Source organism: Stomoxys calcitrans, chromosome 1 (genome assembly GCF_963082655.1).
Source record: "Stomoxys calcitrans chromosome 1, idStoCalc2.1, whole genome shotgun sequence".
In the NCBI taxonomy this organism is placed as follows: domain Eukaryota; kingdom Metazoa; phylum Arthropoda; class Insecta; order Diptera; family Muscidae; genus Stomoxys; species Stomoxys calcitrans.
Window position 1 is genome coordinate 237,377,588 of NC_081552.1, and position 22,793 is coordinate 237,400,380.

Genomic DNA, 22,793 nt, shown 5'->3' on the forward strand with positions numbered 1-22,793 from the left:
TTTGGCCCAGATCGGTTCAGATTTGGATATAGCTGCCATATAGACCGATCCTCCGATTTAGGGTCTTAGGCCCATAAAAGCAACATTTATTATCCGATTTTGCTGAAATTTGAGACAGTGTGTTACGTTAGGCCCTTCGATATCCTTGATCAATTTGGCCCAGATCGGTTCAGATTTGGATATAGCTGCCATATTGACCGATCCACCGATTTATGGTCTTATGCCAATAAAAGGCAAATTTATTATCCGCTTTCGCTGAAATTCGGGACAGTGAGTTGTCTTAGACCCTTCGACATCCATCATGAAATTGGCCCAGATCGGTTCTGATTTGCATATATCTGCCATACAGACCGATCCACCGATTTAGGGTCTTAGGCCCATAAAAGATACATTTATAATCCGATTTTGCTGAAATTTTGGACAGTGCGTTATGTTAGGTCAGTCGACGTCCCAGTTCAGTTTGGCTCAGATCGATCCAAATTTGGATATAGCTGCCATATAGACCAATCCACCGATTTAGGGTCTTAGGCCCATAAAAGCCACATTTATTATCCGATTTTACTGAAATTTTGGACAGTGCGTTATGTTAGGTCAGTCGACATCCCAGTTTAGTTTGGCTCAGATCGGTCCAGATTTGGATATAGCTGTCATTTAGACCGATCTCTCGATTTAAGGTCTTGCGCCCATAAAAGGCGCATTTATTGTCCGATGTCGCCGAAATTCGGGACAGTGAGTTGTGTTAGGCTCTTCGATATCCTTCTTCAATTTGGCCCAGATCGGTCCAGATTTGGATGTAGCTGCCGAAATTTGGCATAGTGAGTTATGGTAGGTCAGTCGGCATCCCAGTTCAGTTTGGCTTAGATGGGTTCAGATTTGGATATAGCTGCCATATAGACCGATATCTCGATTTAAGGTCTTGCGCCCATAAAAGGCGCATTTATTGTCCGATTTTGCCAAAATTTAGGACAGTGAGTTGTGTTAGGCCCTTCGATATCCTTCGTCAGTTTGGCCCAGATCGGCTCAGATTTGAATATAGCTGCCGTATAGACCAATCCTCCGATTTAGGGTCTTAGGCCCATAAAAGCCACATTTATTATCCGATTTTTTTGAAATTTGGGACAGTGCGTTATGTTAGGTCAGTCGACATCCCAGTTCAATTTGGCTCAGATAGGTCCAGATTTGTATATAGCTGCCATATAGACCGATCTCTCGATTTAAGGTCTTGCGCCCATAAAAGGCGCATTTAATGTCCTATGTCGCCGAAATTCGGGACAGTGAGTTGTGTTAGGCTCTTCGATATCCTTCTTCAATTTGGCCCAGATCGGTCCAGATTTGGATGTAGCTGCCATATAGACCGGTCTTTTGATTTAAGGTTTTGGGCCCATAAAAGGCGCATTTATTGGGTATCCATAGTATGGCCCGGCCGAACTGTTACTTGTCAATACATACCCGTCTAGTTCCGATTTGATGATGTGATTTGATGATTGAAACTCTTGGAATGTGTGTGGTTTTGTTTTAAACTTTTTAATTTTTATTGATCAGTTTAAGGATACAACTAATAATAATTTTATATATATATATATTTTTTTGTGGTTTGGATTTTTTTTTTGTTTTCTTGTTGTTGTTGTTGTTTGTTATCATCAATATACCTTAAAACTTATAAATTTATAAGAAAATGTTTATGTCCTTTTGGTTTTTTGTTAATTAATTTGATTTTTTTCGTGTTTTGGTTGGGAGTTTAATTCGGATCTTACATAAATCAATAATAATATTAATTTTTTTTTTTTTTAATTTAATTTTATTTGTTTTATATGTGGTTTGTATGTTCATTTATTTGTTTTTGTTTTATGTATTTTTAATGATGTTCATCTTCATTTATTAATTGTCATGTCTTTATTTTCATGTTGTTCTTGTTGTTGTTGGTTTTTGTTGTTCTGGGATAGGGTTTAAATTGATCATGTTATTTGTTCGTTCTTTTGTTTTTTTTTTTTGTAGTTTATTTTGCTCATACGCTTTTAATTTTGTGGTTTGTTCGTTTTAATTTTAATTTGTAATTAATAAATTACCATAATTTTGTTGTTATGTATATATTTTTTATTTTAATTTGTTTTTGGTTTTTGCTGTTGTTTTAATTCGTTTCTCTAGGCCACCTCGAGTGTGTGGTCTGCATGAAATATTGATGAGCTGTGTGGTCTGATTGGTTTTATGAAGTAATTTTTTATGATTTTTTTTTTTTTTTTTTGGTTAGTAAGAATGTAGTGGGGAAAATATGATTTGTATTATAATGGTATTTTGTTTTTATTGTTGTTGTTGTTGTGTATGGTATATCTTGGGAAATGTCCAGCTATTTTCACCTTAAACATTCCCATTTTAAGAATTTTTGTTTTGTATCATTTGAATATAGGTTAGGCTATTTCCGTTTCCGGTTTGAAGTTGTTGACCAGCAAATGCTTGCATTTCAGTGTATGTATGTCAAACTGTATAACTATGGCTGAGTGTGTATGTATGTGTGACATGTATTTTTTTTTATGGTATTAGTATGTTTGTTGTTGTTGTTGTTTTGTTGTTGTTTATTTATTTTAGTAATCAGTTGAGCTTGTTAAAAAGTTTTTGTTTGCTTTATTTTATGATTGGATTTTTGTTTTTTTTTTTTTTCTCATTTCTCATTTCTTTCTTCTGTTTTGATTTTAAGGACATAGGAGGATTTACGAGGGGAGATTTTCATTATGATTTGGTTAAAATTAGTTTACCATTTAAAATTCTGTAATTTTGGGGGCACCATTGGGTTTGGCTTTTGTATTTGGAAAATGTTTTGCAATGTTTTGCCATATCAAGTTTCTCGCATGTTTTTTTGTTTTTTTTTTTTTTGTGGGCTGGGGTATGAAATATTTTTTGTTTTTTTTTTTTTTTAGTTTTCATATTTTCGATTATATTATCAATAATACAAATAAAATATTAAAACTATACTTCATTTTGTGGGGAGGAAGGGGTTTCATGTTTCTTTCCATTTTGAAGTTTTCTTAGGGTATCCTTCTCTTTTGTGTTTGAGTAATTATTACATCAACTATTTTTGTTTTGGTTTATTTGTGTGTTTTTTTTTTTTTTTTGAAATTGTTTTAATTCTGGCTGTGGCTTCTGTCTGTGTTTAGAAGGAGCAAGAAGGAGTGGACTTTTGGTTTATTTCTCTTTTTGGATAGTGGTAGGGAGGGATTGATTTTTGAATCTCCTTAGCTTTTCCTCATCTCTTCTTATGTTTATTATTAATAAATTTTCTTCTGGGGAAGGGGGGGGGGGATGTTTGGTTTTCTGCGAATTCTTTGTTTGTTTATTTCATAATTATAATTGTTTTTTTTTTCTTAGATTATTTAAGGTTGTGTGTTTTTTGTTTTTGTTTTTGCTCTTCTTTGCTGTCTTCTCATATTTTTAAAACAAAAATATGTCGCTGGGAGTCTTGTTGTGAGTTAAGACTTGGAAAGAAAATTAAGCACGTCCTTTGCGGGCACCTGAAAATGCAAAAAAAAAGAGGATTTAGGTTTATAAAAATAATAACGCTTTTAATAGCCAGTAAAGAATGTCAAAAGACGGGCAGTGCCGTATGTATAAAACCCTACATCTACCCTATAAGCACAATAAGAGAGCTATATCGTATTCTGAACCGATATTGATGGATCTCGCCGGATGTTTTCAGATGGGTTATTAAACAATCCATATCAAAATACAAGCAAATATGTTCAAACTGTAAAAACTATGAGTGACATATGACAACATTATGGCAAATTACCCAAAATCTGACGACCACATATATGGGAGCCATATATAATTCTGAACCGATTTCGAGCAAACTTCTCAGATAATGTGGTAGTCGTCGAGGAAAGCGTTGTACAAAATTTTGGTAAGATTGGTCAAACAATGCACTTGCAGTGGCTCTTAAAGTGAAAATCGGGCGATATACATATATGACAGCTATATCTAAATCTGAACCGATTCTTATGAAATTCAACAGTAAAATTGAGAGTCATAAGAAAATCCTTCCTGCCAAATTTCGAGAGAATCGAATAATAAATGATCACTCTTTTGCAATATTTCTCAAAATCGGACGAACAAATATATGAGAGCTATATCTAAATCTGAAGCGATTTCCATGAAATTCATCAGTAATATTGACAGTCAAGAGAAAATCCCTCTTGCCGAATTTCAATAAAATTGGTCAACAAAAGACCATTTTATTGCATTATTACTGCAAATCGGACGAACATATATAGGGGAGCTATATCTAAATCTGAACCGATTTCGAGCAAACTTCTCAGATAATGTGGTAGTCGTCGAGGAAAGCGTTGTGCAAAATTTTGGCAAAATTGATCAATAAATAGGCTTGAAATGGCTCTATAAATGAAAATCGGGCGATATATATGTATGAGAGCTATATCTAAATCTGAACCGATTTACATGAAATTCACCAGTAATATTGAGAGTCATAAGAAAATACTTGCTATCGAATTTCGACAGAAACGGTTTACAAATGACCACATTATTGCAAAATTAGTCCAAATCGGACGAACATATATAGGGGAGCTATATCTAAATCTGAACCGATTTCGAGCAAACTTCTCAGATAATGTGGTAGTCGTCGAGGAAAGCGTTGTGCAAAATTTTGGCAAGATTGATCAATAAATAGGCTTGCAATGGCTCTATAAGTGAAAATCGGCCGATATATATGTATGAGAGCTATATCTAAATCTGAACCGATTTACATGAAATTCACCAGTAATATTGAGAGTCATAAGAAAATACTTCCTATCGAATTTCGACAGAAACGGTTTACGAATGACCACATTATTGCAAAATTAGTCCAAATCGGACGAATATATATGGGGGAGCTATATCTAAATCTGAACCGATTTAGACCAAACTCTACGTGTATTATGGTAGTCGTCGCGAAAAGCGTTGTAAACAGTTTTAGCTAGATTGGTCAATAAATGCGCTTGCAATGGCTCTAGAAGTTAAAATCGGGCTATATATATGTATGAGAGCTATATCTAAATCTGAACCGATTTCCATGAAATTCACCAGTAATATTGAGAGTCATAAGAAAATCCTTCCTGCAAAATTTCGACAGAATCGGATAATAAATGATCACTTTTTTGCAGTATTTCTCAAAATCGGACGAACATATATATGAGAGCTATATCTAAATCTGACCCGATTGCTATGAAATTCACCAGTAATATTGACAGTCAAAAGAAAATCCCTCTTGCCGAATTTCAATAAAATCGGTCAACAAAAGACCATTTTATTGCAATATTACTGCAAATCGGCCGAACATATATATGGGAGCTATATCTAAATCTGAACCGATTTTAACCAAACTCTACGTTTATTGTGGTTGTTGTCGAGGAAAGCGTTGTGCAAAGTTTTGGCAAGATTGGTCAATAAATGGGCTTGCAATGGCTCTAGAAGTGAAAATCGGGCGATATACATATATGGCAGCTATATCTAAATCTGAACCGATTTCGATGAAATTCGCCAGTACTGTCGAGAGTTATAAGAAAATCTTTCCAGCCAAATTTCAGGAGAATCGGTTAACAAATGACCATTTTATTGCAATATTTCTCAAAATCGGGCGAACATATATATGGAAGCTATATCTAAATCTGAACCGATTTCCAACAAAGCAAACAAAGTTTTGGGCAGATTGGTCAACAAATGCGCTTGCAGTGGCATATATATATATATATATATATATGCCATATATATATATATATATATGTATATATATATATATATATATATATATATATATATATATATATACATATATATATATATATATATATATATATATATATATACATATATATATATATATATATAAATCTGAACCGATTTCGAAAGAAAGTCAAAAGAAAGTCTTTCCTGCCAAATTTTGGTAGAATCGCTTAATATATGACCACATTATTGCAATATTGGTCCAAATCGGACGAAGATATATATGGAAGCTACTACTTGAACCGGGCCCGCTTCGCTGCGCCTTCTTTAACTCTCTAATAGCTTTTTAGGATGGGGACACTTCGCCCCGAATGCGGATATCGAATTCCTACCATTGTAGCTTATGATGCTGAACGCATTTGAATCCTGGCGAGAACATCGCACAGAGCGGTGTTTATCATGCATGCATGGTCATTTAAAAAATGTTTCCCAAAGAGGTGTCGCACTGCGGGACGACGTTCGGACTCGACTATGAAAAAAGGTCCCTTATCATTGAGTTTAAACTTGAATCGGAAAGCACTCATTGATGTGTGCGAAGTTAGCCCCTGCTCGGGTCCTGGTGGTAATGTTCTTCGTTAGCTTTATGTATTACCTGATTTCGCTGAAATTTGAAACAGTTACTTTAAGCCTCCCGACATCTGACCGAAATATAGTTCAGATCGGAATATATTTAGATATAGCTGCCATATAGACCGATCTCCCGATAAGGGTCTGAAGGCCACAATAGCTTTAATTCTTATCCGATTTCGCTGAAATTTGGAATGGTGCGCAGTTCTAAGCCTAATAACATCCACCGTAAATATGGTTCAGATCGGACTGTATTTAGACATAGCTGTCGTATAAACCGATCTCCAGATAAAGGGTCTGAAGCCCATAAAAACTGTAATAATTACCCGATTTTGCTGAAATTAAAAACAGTGGGTTACTTTAAGCCTCCCGACATCTGAACTAAATATGGTTCAGATTCGAATTTATTTAGATATAGCTGCCATATAGACCGAACTCCCGATAAAGGGTCTGAGGGCCATAAAAGCTTTAATTTTTATCCGATTTCGCTGAAATTTTCGGATATAGACCGATCACCCGATAAAGGGTCTGAAGCCCATAAAAACTCTATTTATTACCAGATTTCGGTGAAATTCGCAACAGTGGGTTATTTTAAGCCTGCCGACATCTGACCTAAATTTGGTTCAGATCGGATTTTTGTTATATATAGCTGCCATGTAGACCGATCTCCCGATAAAGGGTCCGAAGCCCATAAAAACTTTATTTATTACCCGATTTCTTTGAAATTCGCAATAGTGGGTTATTTTAAGCCTGCGGACATCTGACTTTAATATGGTGCAGATCGGACTTTAGTTGTATATAGCTGACATATGTACCGATCTGCCGATAAAGGGTCTGAAGCCCATAAAAACTTTATTTATTACCCGATTTCGGTGAAATTTTAAACAGTGGGTTATTTTACGCCTACCTACATCTGACCTAAATATAGTTTAGATCGGACTTTAGTTATATATAGCTGCCATATAGACCGTTCTCCCGATAATGGATCTGAGGGCCATAAAAGCTTTAATTTTTATCCGATATCGCTGAAATTTGGAATAGTGCGCAGTTTTAAGCCTCCCAATATCCGACTTTAATATGGTGCAGATCGGACTATATTTAGATATAGCTGTCATATAGACCTATATATGGTTTCGATCGGACTATATGTAGATAAAGCTGCCATTTAGACCGATCTGCCGATAAGGGGACTGAAGCCCATAAAAGCTTTATTTATTACCCGATGTCGCTGAAATTTGAATCAGTGAATTTTTCTGAGCCTCCCGATATCCGACCTTAATATGGTTCACATTGGTGTATATTTGGATATAGCTGCCAAAAAGTCCAATATTTTGTTCCACAAAATTGAATAGTGTTTTATAGATATTAGACCACTCAATGTCCGTGCCGAATTTGGGTGCTTAAGTTATCCAATTTTCACCGGATTGTAACGAAAGGGGGTTTACCCATATACCCAAAGTTCGGCTTGGCCGAACTTAACTCCTTTCTGCTTGATTTTCTGTTGGTCTCTTCAGGATTAGAACTCAAGGGTTTAGCGTCATAGTCCGTCATAGTCCACAAGCTAACATAAGCGCTAGGGAGGCCTCTGCTCATTTTTACCAAACCATTTAATTTCAACTGTCTCCGTTCGCTGTAAAAGTGGATATTCGTACTATTTAATACTTTTTGGTACCAACATGAACGATTTGTGAACAAATCATTTAGTCACCTAGCAATATTTCTTAGTTGAACCTACATGGAAAGATATCTGAACTATAGCTCAATCGGTAAAGAAAGTACGAAATGGCACCAAATGCGGTACTAAACGTAAGTTTTCTGCCGTGTTGCATTTCTTATGCCTGCTTAGCATGCAATGGTGAGTTAAGTACGTCCTACACACCCTTCTCCAAGATCCACATGTTATTTGCATAATTCTCGGAGAGGTTCCTTAAACTATTCAAAAAATTTATTTTTCTACCTTATTAAATAAAAACCCCCTTACAAATCATCCATTATTTTGTTCTTTGAATGAAGTTCTTTCTCTCTCTCTCCCTAATATCTGTCATTCTTTGGCAGTTTCAAGCATTCGCTTTCAATGGAAAACAATGGAGAATGAATCATTGGAGTTGAAGTCATTAGCTCGTGCTGTCGTTAATCAATTATGATGTCCTTTATATCGAGCAAGTTCTGCTTCATTAGCCACTTTATTTGCAGACAACAAAGGACTTTGCATTGAATGACTCTGGACCTTTCTTCCCTCCCACTCGCACACACACACACAACGAGAGTGCGCATATCTTGCAATGGAAACTCATTCATTATCGAATAACTTAAGGTTGTCGTTGTTGCTGTCATTCCCATTCACTTCCATTGATTTGGTAGCAAATGCAGCTGCCAATGCAATCGTAATTTACTCTTTGTTCACTCAGGTGTGTGTGTGTGTGTGTGGGAGATTTTTATGCGAATTCTCCGAAGTTGTATAAAAACAGCGAACGAGCATTCAATAATTGAGTTTTTATAAATGAGGTCAAGAAGAGTTTTAATTATAAGGAAAAAAAAAAATAGAGTTGTTGATTTAAAGATGGTAATGACAGCTGTCCGTGGGAAATGTAAAAATAACTTTAGAAATTATTGGAAAATTTAATTAAAATTTTAAAATTAGTCTGAAAAAATTGGGAAATAAAACAAATCGCTGGATTCATTTAGACTGTGTTTGATATGGCCAGCCTTGCCGTAGGGAAATTTTAAAAGGCGTTAATAAAAAAAATAAACAAGTAACAAGTAAAAGCGTGCTAAGTTCGGCCGGGCCGAATCTTATACACCCTCCACCATTGATCGCATTTGTCGAGTTCTATGCGCGGTATCTCTTTTTATACAAACATAGAATATTGAATAATAACTGTTATGCTATTGGAGATATATCATGTTATAGTCCGATTCGGACCATACATGAATGCTGAACATTGTAGAAGTCATTGTGTAATATTTCGGTTCATTCGGATAAGAATTGCGCCTAGTAGGGGCTCAAGAAGCAAAATCGGGAGATAGGTTTATATGGGTGCTGTAGCAAGCTATTGATCGATTCAGACTATATTAGACACGTATATTGAAGGTCATGAAAGAAGCTGTTGTACAAAATTTCATTCCAATCGGATAAGAATTGCGCCCTCTAGAGGCTCAAGAAGTCAAGACCCAAGGTTGGTTTATATAGCAGCTATATCAGGTTATGGACCGATTTGAACCATACTTGGTACAGTTGTTGGATATCATAACAAAACACGTCGTGCAAAATTTCATTCCAATCGGATAAGAATTGCGCCCTCTAGAGGCTCAAGAAGTCAAGACCCAAGATCGGTTTATATAGCATCTATATCAAAACATGGACCGATTTCAACCATACTTAGCGTAGTTGTTGGAAGTGATACCAATACACTATGTGCAAAATTTCAATAAAGTCGGATAAGAATTGCGCCTTCTAGAGGCTCAAGAAGTCAAGATCCCAGATCGGTTTATATGGCAGCTATATCAAGTTATGTATCGATTTGAACCTTAATCAGCACAGTTGTTAGACATTGTAGCAAAACACGTTACGTAAAATTTCAATCCAATCGGATAAGAATTGCGCCCTTTAGAGGCTCAAGAAGTCTAGACCCAAGGTTGGTTTATATAGCAGCTATATCAGGTTAAGGACCGATTTGAACCATACTTGGCACAGTCGTTGGATATCATAACAAAACACGTTGTGCAAAATTTCAGCCTAATCGGATTAGAATTGCGCTCTCTAGAGGCTCAAGAAGTCAAGACCCAAGATTGGTTTATATAGCAGCTATATCAAAACATAGACCGATATGGCCCATTTACAATCCGAACCGACCTACACTAATAAGAAGTATTTGTGCAAAATTTCAAGCGGCTAGCTTTACTCCTTCGAAAGTTAGCGTGCTTTCGACAGACAGACGGACGGACGGACAGGCGGACGGACGGACAGACGGACGGACATGGCTAGATCGACATAAAATGTCAAGACGATCAAGATTATATAAGCTTTATGGGGTCTCAGATGAATATTTCGAGTAGTTACAAACAGAATGACGAAATTAGTATACCCCCATCCTATAGCGGAGGTTATAAAAAGGCATGAAGTTCGGCCGGGCCATAGCCCACTGTAGCAAATTTCAGCGAAATCGGGTAACAAATAAAGCTATTATGGGCTTCAGACCCTTTATCGGCAGATCGGTCTGTATGGCAGCTATATCTACATATAGTCCGATCTAAACCATATTTAGGTCTTGTAGTGGTAGGCCTAAAACTACTCACTGTCGTAAATTTCAGCGAAAGCGGGCAATAAATAAAGCTTTTATGGGATTCAGACCCTTTATCGGGAGATCGGTCTATATGGCAGCTATATCTAAATATAGTCCGATATGTCACGAGGATTGAAATCACCCACTATTTTAAATTTCAGCGAAATCGGTTAATAAATAAAGCTTTTATGGGCTTCAGACCCTTTATCGCCAAATCGGTCTATATGACAGCTATATCCAAATATAGTCCGATCTAAACCATATTTGGGTCGGATGTCGAGAGGCCTAAAACTACTCACTGTTTCAAATTTCGGCGAAGTCGGGTAATAAATAAAGCTTTTATGGGCTTCAGACCCTTTATCGGGAGATCGGTCTATATGGCAGCTATATCTAAATATAGTCCGATATGAACCATATTTAGACCAGATGTTTTAAATTTCAGCAGAATCGGGTAATAAACAAAGCCTTTATCGGAAGATCAGTCTATATGACAGCTATATCAAAATATAGTCCGATCTGAACCTTATTTGGTTCCTATAATGGGAGGAATAAAGCTACTCACTGTCGTAAATTTCAGCGAAAGCAGGCAATAAATGAAGCTTTTATGGGCTTCAGACCCTTTATCGGGAAGTCGGTCTATATGGCAGCTATATCTAAATATAGTCCGATCTGAACTATATACGACACGCATGTCGAAGGGCCTATCTCAACTCAATGTCCCAAATTTCGGTGAAATCGGACAATAATTGAGCTTTTATGGGCCCAAAACCTTAAATCGAGATATCGGTCTATATGGCAGCTATATCCAAATCTGGACCGATCTGAGCCAAATTACAGAAAGATGTCGAAGGGCCTAACACAACTCACTGTCCCAAATTTTGGCGACAATAAATTCGCCTTTTATGGGGCAAAACTTTAAATTGAGAGATCGGTCTATATGGCAGCTATATCCAAATCTGGACCGATCTGGGCAAAATTGCAGGAAGATTTCAAAGAGCCTAAGCTTACTCACAGTCCTAAATTTCGGCTAAATCGGGCAATAAATGCGCCTTTTAATGGGCCCAGACTTTAAATCGAGAGATCGGACTATATGGCAGCTATATCCAAATCTGGACCCTTCTGAGCCAACTTGCAGAAATATTTCGAAGAGGTTAAAAAATCTCACTGTCCCAATTGTTGGCGACATCGGACAATAAATGGGCCTTTTATGGGCCCAAAACCTTAAATCGAGAGATCGCTCTGTATGGCAGCTACATCCAAATCTGGACCGATCTGGGCCGAATTGATGAAAGATGTCGAAGAGCCTTGAGCAACTCACTGTCCCTAATTTTGGAAAAATCGGACAATAAATGTGCCTTTAATAGGCCCAAAACCCAAATTTCAGCAAAATCGGATAATAAATGTGGCTTTTATGGGCCTAAGACCCTAGATCGGCGGATCGGTCTATATGGGGGCTATATCAAGATATAGTCCGATGTAGCCCATCTTCGAATTTAACCTGCTTATGGACAAAAGAAAGAATCAGTGCAAAGTTTCAGCTCAATATCTCTATTTTAAATAACTGTAGCGTGATTTCAATGGACAGGCGGACGGACGGACGGACAGACGGACAGACGGACAGACGGACGGACGGATGGACGGATGGACGGACAGACGGACAGACGGACGGACGGACAGACAGACGGACGGATGGACAGACGGACGGACAGATGGACGTAAGGACGGACGGACGGACATACGGACGGACATGACTAGATCGTCAAAGATTTTTATGCTGATCAAGAATATGTACACTTTATAGGGTCGGTAATGGATATTTCGATGTGTTGCAAACGAAATGACAAAATGAATATACCCCCATCCTTCGGTGGTGGGTGTAAAAAAATTGGAATTCAAATTAAATTGAATCTCATCAACATTTGAAACGACCACGACACATTTAGATTTCCCACTAGGATTATTGAATTACTTTTCGGCTTTGGACATCCAATCCAATTTCCCCCTTTTGAGTTTACATTCTAATTGACATGAAATAAACCGATTATGGCAGGAGAGTCAAATTAAAATGAAATTGAAATTAATATTGTCATTTTGTCTCTCTCTGCAAGGCCGAGGGAGAGTGAAGTTGCAAAAACATAAATGGCCTTCATTCGGTCGGCTTGTATTGATTTCGCTTCAACGAGAACTTGGTATGCCAAAAAGAAAAGGCAAATGTTCAGCATATAACCTGGCCTTGCCACATCATAATTTCCTTAATTTCACAAACATCCTTTTTGCAAAGCAAGGACATCTTCATTGTCCTCTGGCATAACCATTACGTTCTTAACATAATTAACTGTTACTGGCGAATATGGCCAAGCAAGCAAGCAACCAGCCAGCCAGCCAGCCAGCAAGTATAATGTCAAAGATGGCTGGCGTCAATGTCATTTAGTTTTAGTAGTCGCATTAGCATTAGCATTAGCCATGGCCATCAGCTTACCTTTATCTTTATTTTTGCGCTGTTCCTTGGCAGTCTTATCCTTGGATTTGCCAGGTTTGCAATTCTTCTTAATGACACGTGTTGCTTCGCAGGATGGATCGCTTGTTGCTTTCAATTTGTCGGCGCGTGTCATTTGACCGGTGGCACATTCGGACCAGGATCCTTTCTCATAGCGGCAAGCTGTAAAAACACACAGAGAAAAAACAAACACCAGCAAGGACGAGTTTTAATACAAAGAAAATACAAAAAAACAAATCCAGAGTAAATTAAATGTGTCCATTAATATTAGAGCAGAGTATTAGATTATTAAGCAGGGTATTAGTTGTTAATGCCTGCGTCTCTGACTCGTCGAATGGCAGGAGAGCCCTAAGAGTTTAATGTCCTAACATGGAGGCAGCATGAGAGCCAACAAAAAGAAAATATAAACAAGGGGCCACCAATAGTATAAGGATTTAAATGCGATTGGGGACAACAATATTGCTACATACACACGCAGACACTCACCTACACACACACAAAGTTGATTAAAAACGAAAGGATTAGTGCGCATTAAATGTCTCGCTAGAAAGCATGCAAAGGTTGTCACTTTTGTATTCAATTATTATGGCATTAATGTGAAGCATGAGCACAATTCTAATAAAGTCTAGAGGACTTTTTTTTCGCAACGTTGACATTGTGGCAAGGGAAATGTTTAATTGATTTTTGCATTTACAATTACTGAAGAACTTAGTGAGAAAACGCATAAACTTTAATGTGACACTGAAACACATGGTGACCATTTCTCGTAAAAGCCATAAAAGCAAAACAGCTATAGGAAGAAAATTTAGTGTATTAAAAGACCAAGGACCAACAGGTCTTAAAAAGACAACCAGTGGTTTTTATAAGTGGATTTGTAAGGCCACCAGTAGTCTTTATAAGACCATTCATGGTCTTTATAAGACCACTCATGGTCTTTATAAGACCACTCATGGTCTTTATAAGGCCAACAGTGGTCTATAAGACCACATGTAATCTTTATAAGATCACCAGTGCTCTTTTTAAGACCACCAGTGGCCTTTTTAAGGCCACCAGTGGTCTATTTAATACCACCAGTGGTCTTTTTAATACCACCAGCGGTGTTTAAAAACCACCAGTGGAATTTTTAAGACCACCAGCGGTCTTTAAAAACCAACAGTTGTCTATAAGACCACAAGTAATCTTTATGAGACCACCAGCGGTCTTCATAATACAGCCGTAGATCTTTATAAGACCACCAGTGGTCTTTATAAGACCACTGTTGGTCTTTATAAAACAACCTGTGGCCTTTATAAGACCACAAGTAATCTTTATAAGATCACCAGCGGTCTTTAAAAAACCAACAGTGATCTTTATAAGACTGCCAGCGGTCTGTATAAGACCACCAGTGATCTCTATAGGACCACCAGTGATCTTTATAAGATCACCTGTGGATTTTATAAGACCAACAGTGGTTTTTATAAGACCAACAGTGGTCTTTATAAGACCAACAGTGGCCATTATAAGACCACAAGTATCGTCTATGCCACACCCAGTGGTCTTTATAAAACCAACAGTGGTTGTTATGAGACCAACAGTGGTCTTTATAAGACCAACAGTGGTCTTTATAAGATCAACAGTGGTCTTTATAAGACCACCAGGTCTTTATAAGACCACCATGCCTTTATAAGACCACCATGCCTTTATAAGAGCACCAAGTTTTTATAAGACCACCAGGTTTTTATAAGATTACCAGGTCTTTATAAGACCACCAGGTCTTTATAAAACCACCAGGTCTTAATGAGACTACCAGGTCTTAATGAGACCACCAGGTCTTTATAAGACCACCAGGTCTTTATAAAACAACTATATCTTTATAAGACCACCAAGTCTTTATAAGACCACTAGGTCTTTATAAGATCACCTGGTATTTATAAGACCACCAGGTCTGTATAAGACTCGGTGATCTTTATAAGACCACCGAGTCTTTACAAGTCCTCCGGGTGTATATAGGTGGTCTTATAAACACCCGGAGGACTTATAAAGACACCCGGAGGTCTTTATAAGGCCACCAGGTCTTTATAAGACCACCAGGTCTTTATAGGGCCACCAGGTCTTTATAGGGCCGCCAGTTGTCTATAGGGGCACCAAGTCTTTATAGGACCACCAATTCTTTACAAGATTACCAAGTCGGTATAATTGCAAGACCACCAGGTGTTTATAACACCACCTGGTCTTGTAAGACCATCAAGTCTTTATAAGACCACCAGGTCTTTATAAGACCATCTGGTCTTTAGAAGATCACCAGGTTTTTATAGGACCACCAGGTCTTTGTATAAGACCTCCAGGTCTTTATAAGACCTCCAGGTCTTTATAAGACCTCCAGGTCTTTATAAGACCTCCAGGTCTTTATAAGACCTCCAGGTCTTTATAAGACCTCCAGGTCTTTATAAGACCTCCAGGTCTTTATAAGACCTCCAGGTCCTTATAAGACCTCCAGGTCCTTATAAGACCTCCAGGTCTTTATAAGACCTCCAGGTCTTTATAAGACCTCCAGGTCTTTATAAGACCTCCAGGTCTTTATAAGACCTCCAGGTCTTTATAAGACCACCAGGTCTTTATAAGACCACCAGGTCTTTATAAGACCACCAGGTCTTTATAAGACCACCAGGTCTTTATAAGACCATCTGGTCTTTAGAAGACCACCAGGTCTTTGTATTAGACCTCCAGGTCTTTATAAGACCTCCAGGTCTTTATAAGACCTCCAGGTCTTTATAAGACCCCCAGGTCTTTATAAGACCACCAGGTCTTTATAAGACCACCAAGTCTTTATAAGACCACCAGGTCATTATAAGACCACCAGGTATTTATAAGACCACCAGGTCTTTATAAGACCACCAGGTCTTTATAAGACCACCAGGTCTTTATAAGACCACCTAGTATTTATAAGACCACCAGTTTACCATCAGGCTCCAAGTCTTTAGAAGATCAGCGGGACTTTAGAAGACCACCAGGTCTTTATAAGACATTTAGGTCTTTATAAAACCTCCAGGTCTTTATAAGACCTCCAGGTCTTTATAAGACCTCCAGGTCTTTATAAGACCTCCATGTCTTTATAAGACCTCCAGGTCTTTATAAGACCGCCAGGTTTTTATAAGACCTCCAGGTCTTTATAAGACCACCACTTCTTTATTAGATCGTTATAATACCTCCATGTCGTTATAGACCACTTCAGACCTTTATAGGGCCATGAGAGGTGTTTATGAGATTACGAGAGATTTTTTCAAAACTTTCTAAGACATTTACAAGGCCGCCTGAAGTCTTTGTATTTAAGACCACTTAAAACTGTAGAAAATCACCAGAGGTCTCGATGGTACCTATTTGAGCAAATTTGCCAAAAATGTTTATGGTTTAAAAATGTCATACAAATTTGTATGAATTTTAACTGCATTCTATTTGCTGCTGGTATTTGTCTAACCTTAGACAAGGTATAATCCAAAGGATTTGGCACTCAACGACAATCGTGACCTCCCTTTCTAGCTCAATGAAATCCCGGCACATAGAGTTTAAACATTTTATTCATCAACACACACACACACGCACACTCAAAGACTAAACCTATATTCAATTTGGGCTCTGCTTCCGATTCATAAAACTTAACAAATGCGATTTATTTAAACTGACATCATGACTTTGCAGATAATCGAAGCGCGCTATTTTGCCAATCCCTATTTGGTTGAGGCAAATGTAACAAATTTTGGATATGTGTACAAAATGGAAATTTTCAACTATTTATTCAGCACTGCAGGAAATCGTAATCAGCATAAGGCTTTGTCACCACATTGGCCCACTTTCCCACTGTAAGGCACTAAAAGCTATCATTGAAAAATGTTGTCTCCACTGAACAATGGCGTTTTTAAGCCAATTTGCATTTAACAACATTTTTTGGCTTATCGCAATTTCAATGCGAATGATTGCAAACAATGCAAGGGATATCACCATGTATCCGGTGTGCATGTGTGTGTGTGTGTGTGTTTATGGATTATGTTATAGGGATACCGAACTAACGATTGCTGTTGAGATGGGGAGAATAATTGTTGCAGAATAATTTTATGCAGTCCTCAGAGACAAATACATGTGCCTTAGTGGCATGTAATTGTAAAATCAGTAACAGACATTGTGGGAAATAACAAAAATGCTGGTTCACAATTTTTTGGTTTTTGATCATTAAATCCAGAAATATTTACCACGGGAAAATTTTATTCTTAAATTAAGACATATTTGAATGGAGGTGGGAATACTTCATTTGAGAACAGCTCTCCCATATCAAAGGGCTAAAGTGTTTACTTTTTATAACTGCCGGATGTTTTGGCATAGTTTTGGGGATTAGAGTAAGAATTGGTTGCCTTAATCTATCTCGGACTAGCCGTCTAATTCGACTATGTATGGTACTATCCGAACCGGGCCCGCTACGCTGAGCCTTCTTTAACTCTTTTATATCTTTTTAGGATGGGGACACTTCGCCCTGAGTGCGGATATCGAATTCATGCCATTGTAGCCTATGACGCTGAACGCGTTCGAATCCTGGCGAGAACATCGGACAAAGCGGTGTTTATCCCCTCTTAATGTTGGCGACATTTGCGAGGTACAATGCCATGCATGGTCATTTAAGAAGTTTTCCCCAAAGAGGTGTCGCACTGCGGGATGCCGTTCGGACTCGGCTATAAAAAAGGTCCCATATCATTGAGTTTAAACTTCGGAATCGAAAAACACTCATTAATGTGTCAGAATTTGTCCCCTCTCGGTTCCCGGTTCCGGTGGTAATGTTCTTCTTTAGGGGAGGGATGGCATCTCAGACATTTCGACTCAAATATGGATATTCGTGGTGCACTTCGAAATCCCTTTAACTAAAACCCCATATTGCAATGGCCGGTAAATATGAACCGTTTGGAGGGTGTTTTGGGAATGGGGCGGCCACCGGCACTTTTTACTGAAATAGATATCAAATTCGTTCTTTATTCCCAACGGAAATGAAGTTCAGTTTACGGGGGTGCTTAAGGGCGTACCCCAAAACACTTGGCTCCAAAATTATATATCAAATTCGTTTTCTACTCTCAAATACCTTTCATTTGAGTCCCATATTGCCATAACGGGTCGAATAATCCATTTGACGTATCTTTAGGAGGAAAAGCGCCACCTAGACTTAAACGGAAATTTTAATGTCATATTCGCAATCTACTCCCTAATAGCTTTCATTTGAGTCCCATATAACCATGGTCGGCTAATATTCCCACTTGAGGGTATTTGGGGGTGGGCGACCTCGCATTACATGGACCTAATGTTTAATGCCATGTATGTAATCTACTGTCTAATACTTTTCATTTGAGTCCCATATTGACATGAACTTCGCATATATCTCTTTAGAGGAGCTTTGGGGTTTGGGGATGGTCCGCTGGGTACGTGGACCTAAATTTTGGGGCCCGATGGGTACTTTGACTCAAATTTTAATACCATATTCGCATTCTACTCTCCAATACCTTTCATTTGATATTAGTATTGTCCCAATCGCTCCACTTTTGATTTTGGATGATGTTTTTGGCATAAGGGGGAGGGTCCGTCCCCCTTCTGATACTGAAAAATTATAAAGCCTTTGTGTCCTTCCAGACCAACCTATACAATATGCGAAATTTTCGAGAATGTTTTTGGGGAGAGGCGGCCCCCAAACACTTGGTCCCATATTTAAATATCAGATTCGAATACTACACTCAAAAACTTTTTATTTAAGCCTCATATTCCCAAGGTCAGTAAATAAGTCCTGTGTGGGGGGTGTTTTGGGGAAGGGGTGGACCCCCAGAAACGTGGTCCCACATTTGGATATCACATTCGTATTCTACTCACAAATACCTTTCATTTAAATCCCATATTGCCGTGGTCGGTAAATGTGTCCGATTTAGGGGCGTTTTGGGGGTTGGGGTGGTCCCCCTAACACTCGGTCCGACAGTTGGATATCAGATATGTTTTCTTATCCTAAATACCTTTCATTTGAGTTCCATATCGTCGTGGTTGGCCTAAATATATGTTTGGTAGGTTTTATGGTGGGGCAGCCCCCCTAGGTACCCCATCCGAAATTTGGATACCAAATTTTTATTTTTAGGGTACTATATGACAGCACACAAAATTACGCTTAAATCGCACCACCCATCTCCGAGATCTGGCGTTTCCAAACATTAGGGTAAGGGGGAGGGTCCGCCCTCCCTTCAGATATCAAAAAACGTAGTAACCTTTTTTCACCACAGGATCATTATGCTCAATCTGTGAAAATGTCAAGAAAATCGGTTCAGCTGTTATTGAGTCTATAAGGAATACACAAACAAACACAAATTGATTTTAATACCCTCCACCGTAGGATGGCGGTATATTCATTTTGTCATTCCGCTTGCAACACATCGAAATATCTATTTCTGACCCTATAAAGTATAAACATTCTTGATCAGCGTAAAAATCTAAGACGATCTAGAAATGTCCGTCCGTCTGTCCTCTCTGTCTGTTGAAATTACACTACAGTCCTAAAAAATAGAGATATTGAGCTGAAATTTTGCACAAATTCTGTTGTTGTCCATAAGCAGGATAAGTTCGAAGATGGGCTATATCGAACTATATCTTGATATGGCCCCCATATAGACCTATGGGCCGATTTTGGGTCTTAGGCCTATAAAAGGCACATTTATTATCCGATTTTGCTGAAATTTGGGACAGTGAGTTGTATTAGACCTTTCGACATTCTTCGTCAATTTGGCTCAGATCGGTTCAGATTTGAATATAGTTGGCATATAGACCGACCCTCCGATTTAGGGTCATAGGCCCATAAAAGCCATATTTATTATCTTATTTTGCTGAAATTTAGGACAATGAGTTGTGTCGGGCTCTTCGACATCCTTCTTTAATTTGGCTCAAATCGGTGCAGATTTGGATATAGCTGCCATATAGACCGATCCCATGATTTAGGGTTATTGGCCCATAAAAACCACATTTATTTACCGATTTTGCTGAAATTTGGGACAGTGAGTTGTCTTAAGCCTTTCGACATCCTTTGTCAATTTGGTTCAGATCGGTCAAGATTTGGATATAGCTGCCATATAGACCGATTTCTCGATTTAAGGTCTTAGGCCCATAAAAGCCATATTTATTATCCGATTTTGCTGAAATTTGGCTGAGTGAGTTTTCTTAGGCCCTTCGACATCCTTTGTCAATTTGGCCCAGATCGGTACAGATTTAGATATAGCTGTTATATATACCGATCTCTCGATTTTGGGTCTTAGGCCTATAAAAGCCACATTTATTATCCGATTTTGCTGAAATTTGGGACAGTAAGTTGTGTTAGGCCCTTCGCCATCCATCGTCAATTTGGCCCAGATCGGTCCAGATTTGGATATAGCTGCCATATGGACCGATCCGCCGATTTAGGGTCTTAGGCCCATAACAGCCACATTTATTATCCGATTTTGCTGAAATTTGAGGCAGTGAGTTGTCTTAGGCCTTTCGACATCCTTTGTGAATTTGGCCCAGATCGGTCAAGATTTGGATATAGCTGCCATATGGACCTATCTTCCGATTTAGGGTCATAGGCCCATAAAAGCCAAATTTGTTATCCGATTTTGCTAAAATTTGGGATAGTGAGTTGTGTTAGGCCCTTCGACATTCTTCGTCAATTTGGCTCAGATCGGTTTAGATTTGGATATAGCTGGCATATAGACCGATTTCTCGATTTAAGGTCTTAGGCCCATAACAGCCACATTTATTATCCGATTTTGCTGAAATTTGAGGCAGTGAGTTGTCTTAGGCCTTTCGACATCCTTTGTCAATTTGGCCCAGATCGGTCAAGATTTGGATATAGCTGTCATATAGACCGATTTCTCGATTTAAGGTCTTAGGCCCATAACAGCCACATTTATTATCCGATTTTGCTAAAATTTGGGATAGTGGGTTGCGATAGGACCTTCGGCATCCTTTGTAAATTTGACTCAAATCGGTTCAGATTTGGATATAGCTGCCATATATACCGATCCGCCGATTTAGGGTCTTAGGCCCATAACAGCCACATTTATTATCCGATTTTGCTGAAATTTGAGACAGTGAGTTGTGTTAGGCTTTTCGACATCCCTTGTCAATTTGGCCCAGATCGGTCAAGATTTGGATATAGCTGCCATATAGACCGATATCTCGTTTTAAGGTTTTGGGCCCATAAAAGCCACATTTATTATCCGATTTTGCTGAAATTTATGACAGTGAGTTGTCTTAGGCCTTTCGACATCCTTTGTCAATTTGGCCCAGATCGGTCCAGATTTGGTTATAGCTGCCATATATACCGATCCGCTGATTTAGGGTCTTAGGCACATAACAGCCACATTTATTATCCGATTTTGCTGAAATTTGGTACAATGAGTTGCGTTAGGTCTTTCGACATCCTTCTTCAATTTGGCAGTGATCGGTTTAGATTTGGATATAGCTGCCATATATACCGATTTCTTGTTTTAAGGTTTTGGGCCCATAAAAGGCGCATTTATTTTTCGATGTCGCCGAAATTTGGTACAGTGAGTTAAGTTAAGCCCCTCGACGTACTTCTGCAATATCGCTCAGACCGGTCCACACTTGGATCTAGCCATATTTTTTTTGCGACTCCTCTTAATGACCTTAGTTTGAAGTCTAGAACAACAAAAGTTTTCCTTTAAGGAATGCATTCCCTGCCATGCTTGAAGAACTTTATGTTAATTTATTATATTTTCCACCCTCTTACCTAGCCAACTGGGCTGACGCATAATTTTGTGTTCTATTCGACGATATAGAAATGTCCTATCATTTTAGTATTTTTCTTTTCGTATATGCGTTCTCATGTGGAAAATTTTATGTTAATGTATGCGGCTTCGATAAGCCATTCCGCTCCTTTGGGGACTTGCCAATAGACGCAAATGGGGAGAGAGACAGAGAGAGAGAGAGAGGGAGAGAAATTCTTTGGATATTTGTTGTCATCATGGAAAACATGAATAATATATACATTAGTCCTTGCTTTAATGGTTATCCTTTTCAGTTTCAAAATCATTGAAATGTAATTTTTGGAAAAGTTTTTCGGGGATGTTACCACAATTCGTTCATTCGTTTCCTTTTTTTGTTCGGTTTTGGTTTGGTTGGGTTTGTTTTAAGGGCCAATGCAAATTACAATATGATTTTTTTTTCGTCGTGTTCTTTACTCTTTTGTTTTGTATTTTGTGGAGTGCTAATGGGGTTTTAGTTTCATATTTTTTTTGCTTTTGTGTTTTTCTTCGATGTCCATAAAGGATTCACATGTAACTCGGTTATCCTCGAATGCTCTGCCATGTGCATGTGTCCATGACTTGGTATGCCTCCATATGTTGGCATTGTGGTTTTTGGTCATTTGGTTATGTGTTTTAGGGCTTGTAGCGTAGCAATGGCTGGTTTGGTTTTTGTTTTTGGCATGAAATATGAATGTTTGTAGTTTTTTTTCGATTTTTCTTCTCTATAACTTTTAGCATAAATTACAAACAAACAAAAAATGGTTGTTGTGGTTGGGGCAGGGCTTTTGTCCTCCCTGGGGGCTTTTGACCCCATAACATGGCATGGCAATGCTGCTATTTGTCAAATGTCTTTAAAAGTTTTGGTTGAAAGAATTTCAAAACTAGAATTGAATT

General features: G+C 38.2%; 1 protein-coding gene across 3 annotated transcripts in view; it reads right to left on the reverse strand.

Moving 5' to 3' along the window:
* Positions 1 to 2,377: 2,377 nt before the first annotated feature.
* The window catches only part of LOC106094116 (uncharacterized), a 97,062-nt gene continuing 76,646 nt past the window's right edge, over positions 2,378 to 22,793 (reverse strand). For all 3 annotated transcript variants that reach the window (XM_059360447.1, XM_059360448.1, XM_059360449.1), the window contains exons 5-6: positions 13,096 to 13,275; positions 2,378 to 3,503 (exon numbers count right to left, since the gene is read on the reverse strand). In XM_059360447.1, the coding sequence (XP_059216430.1) occupies positions 3,481 to 3,503; positions 13,096 to 13,275 (203 nt within the window). In that variant the 3' untranslated portion in view covers positions 2,378 to 3,480. The remainder of the gene's footprint in view (positions 3,504 to 13,095; positions 13,276 to 22,793) is intronic.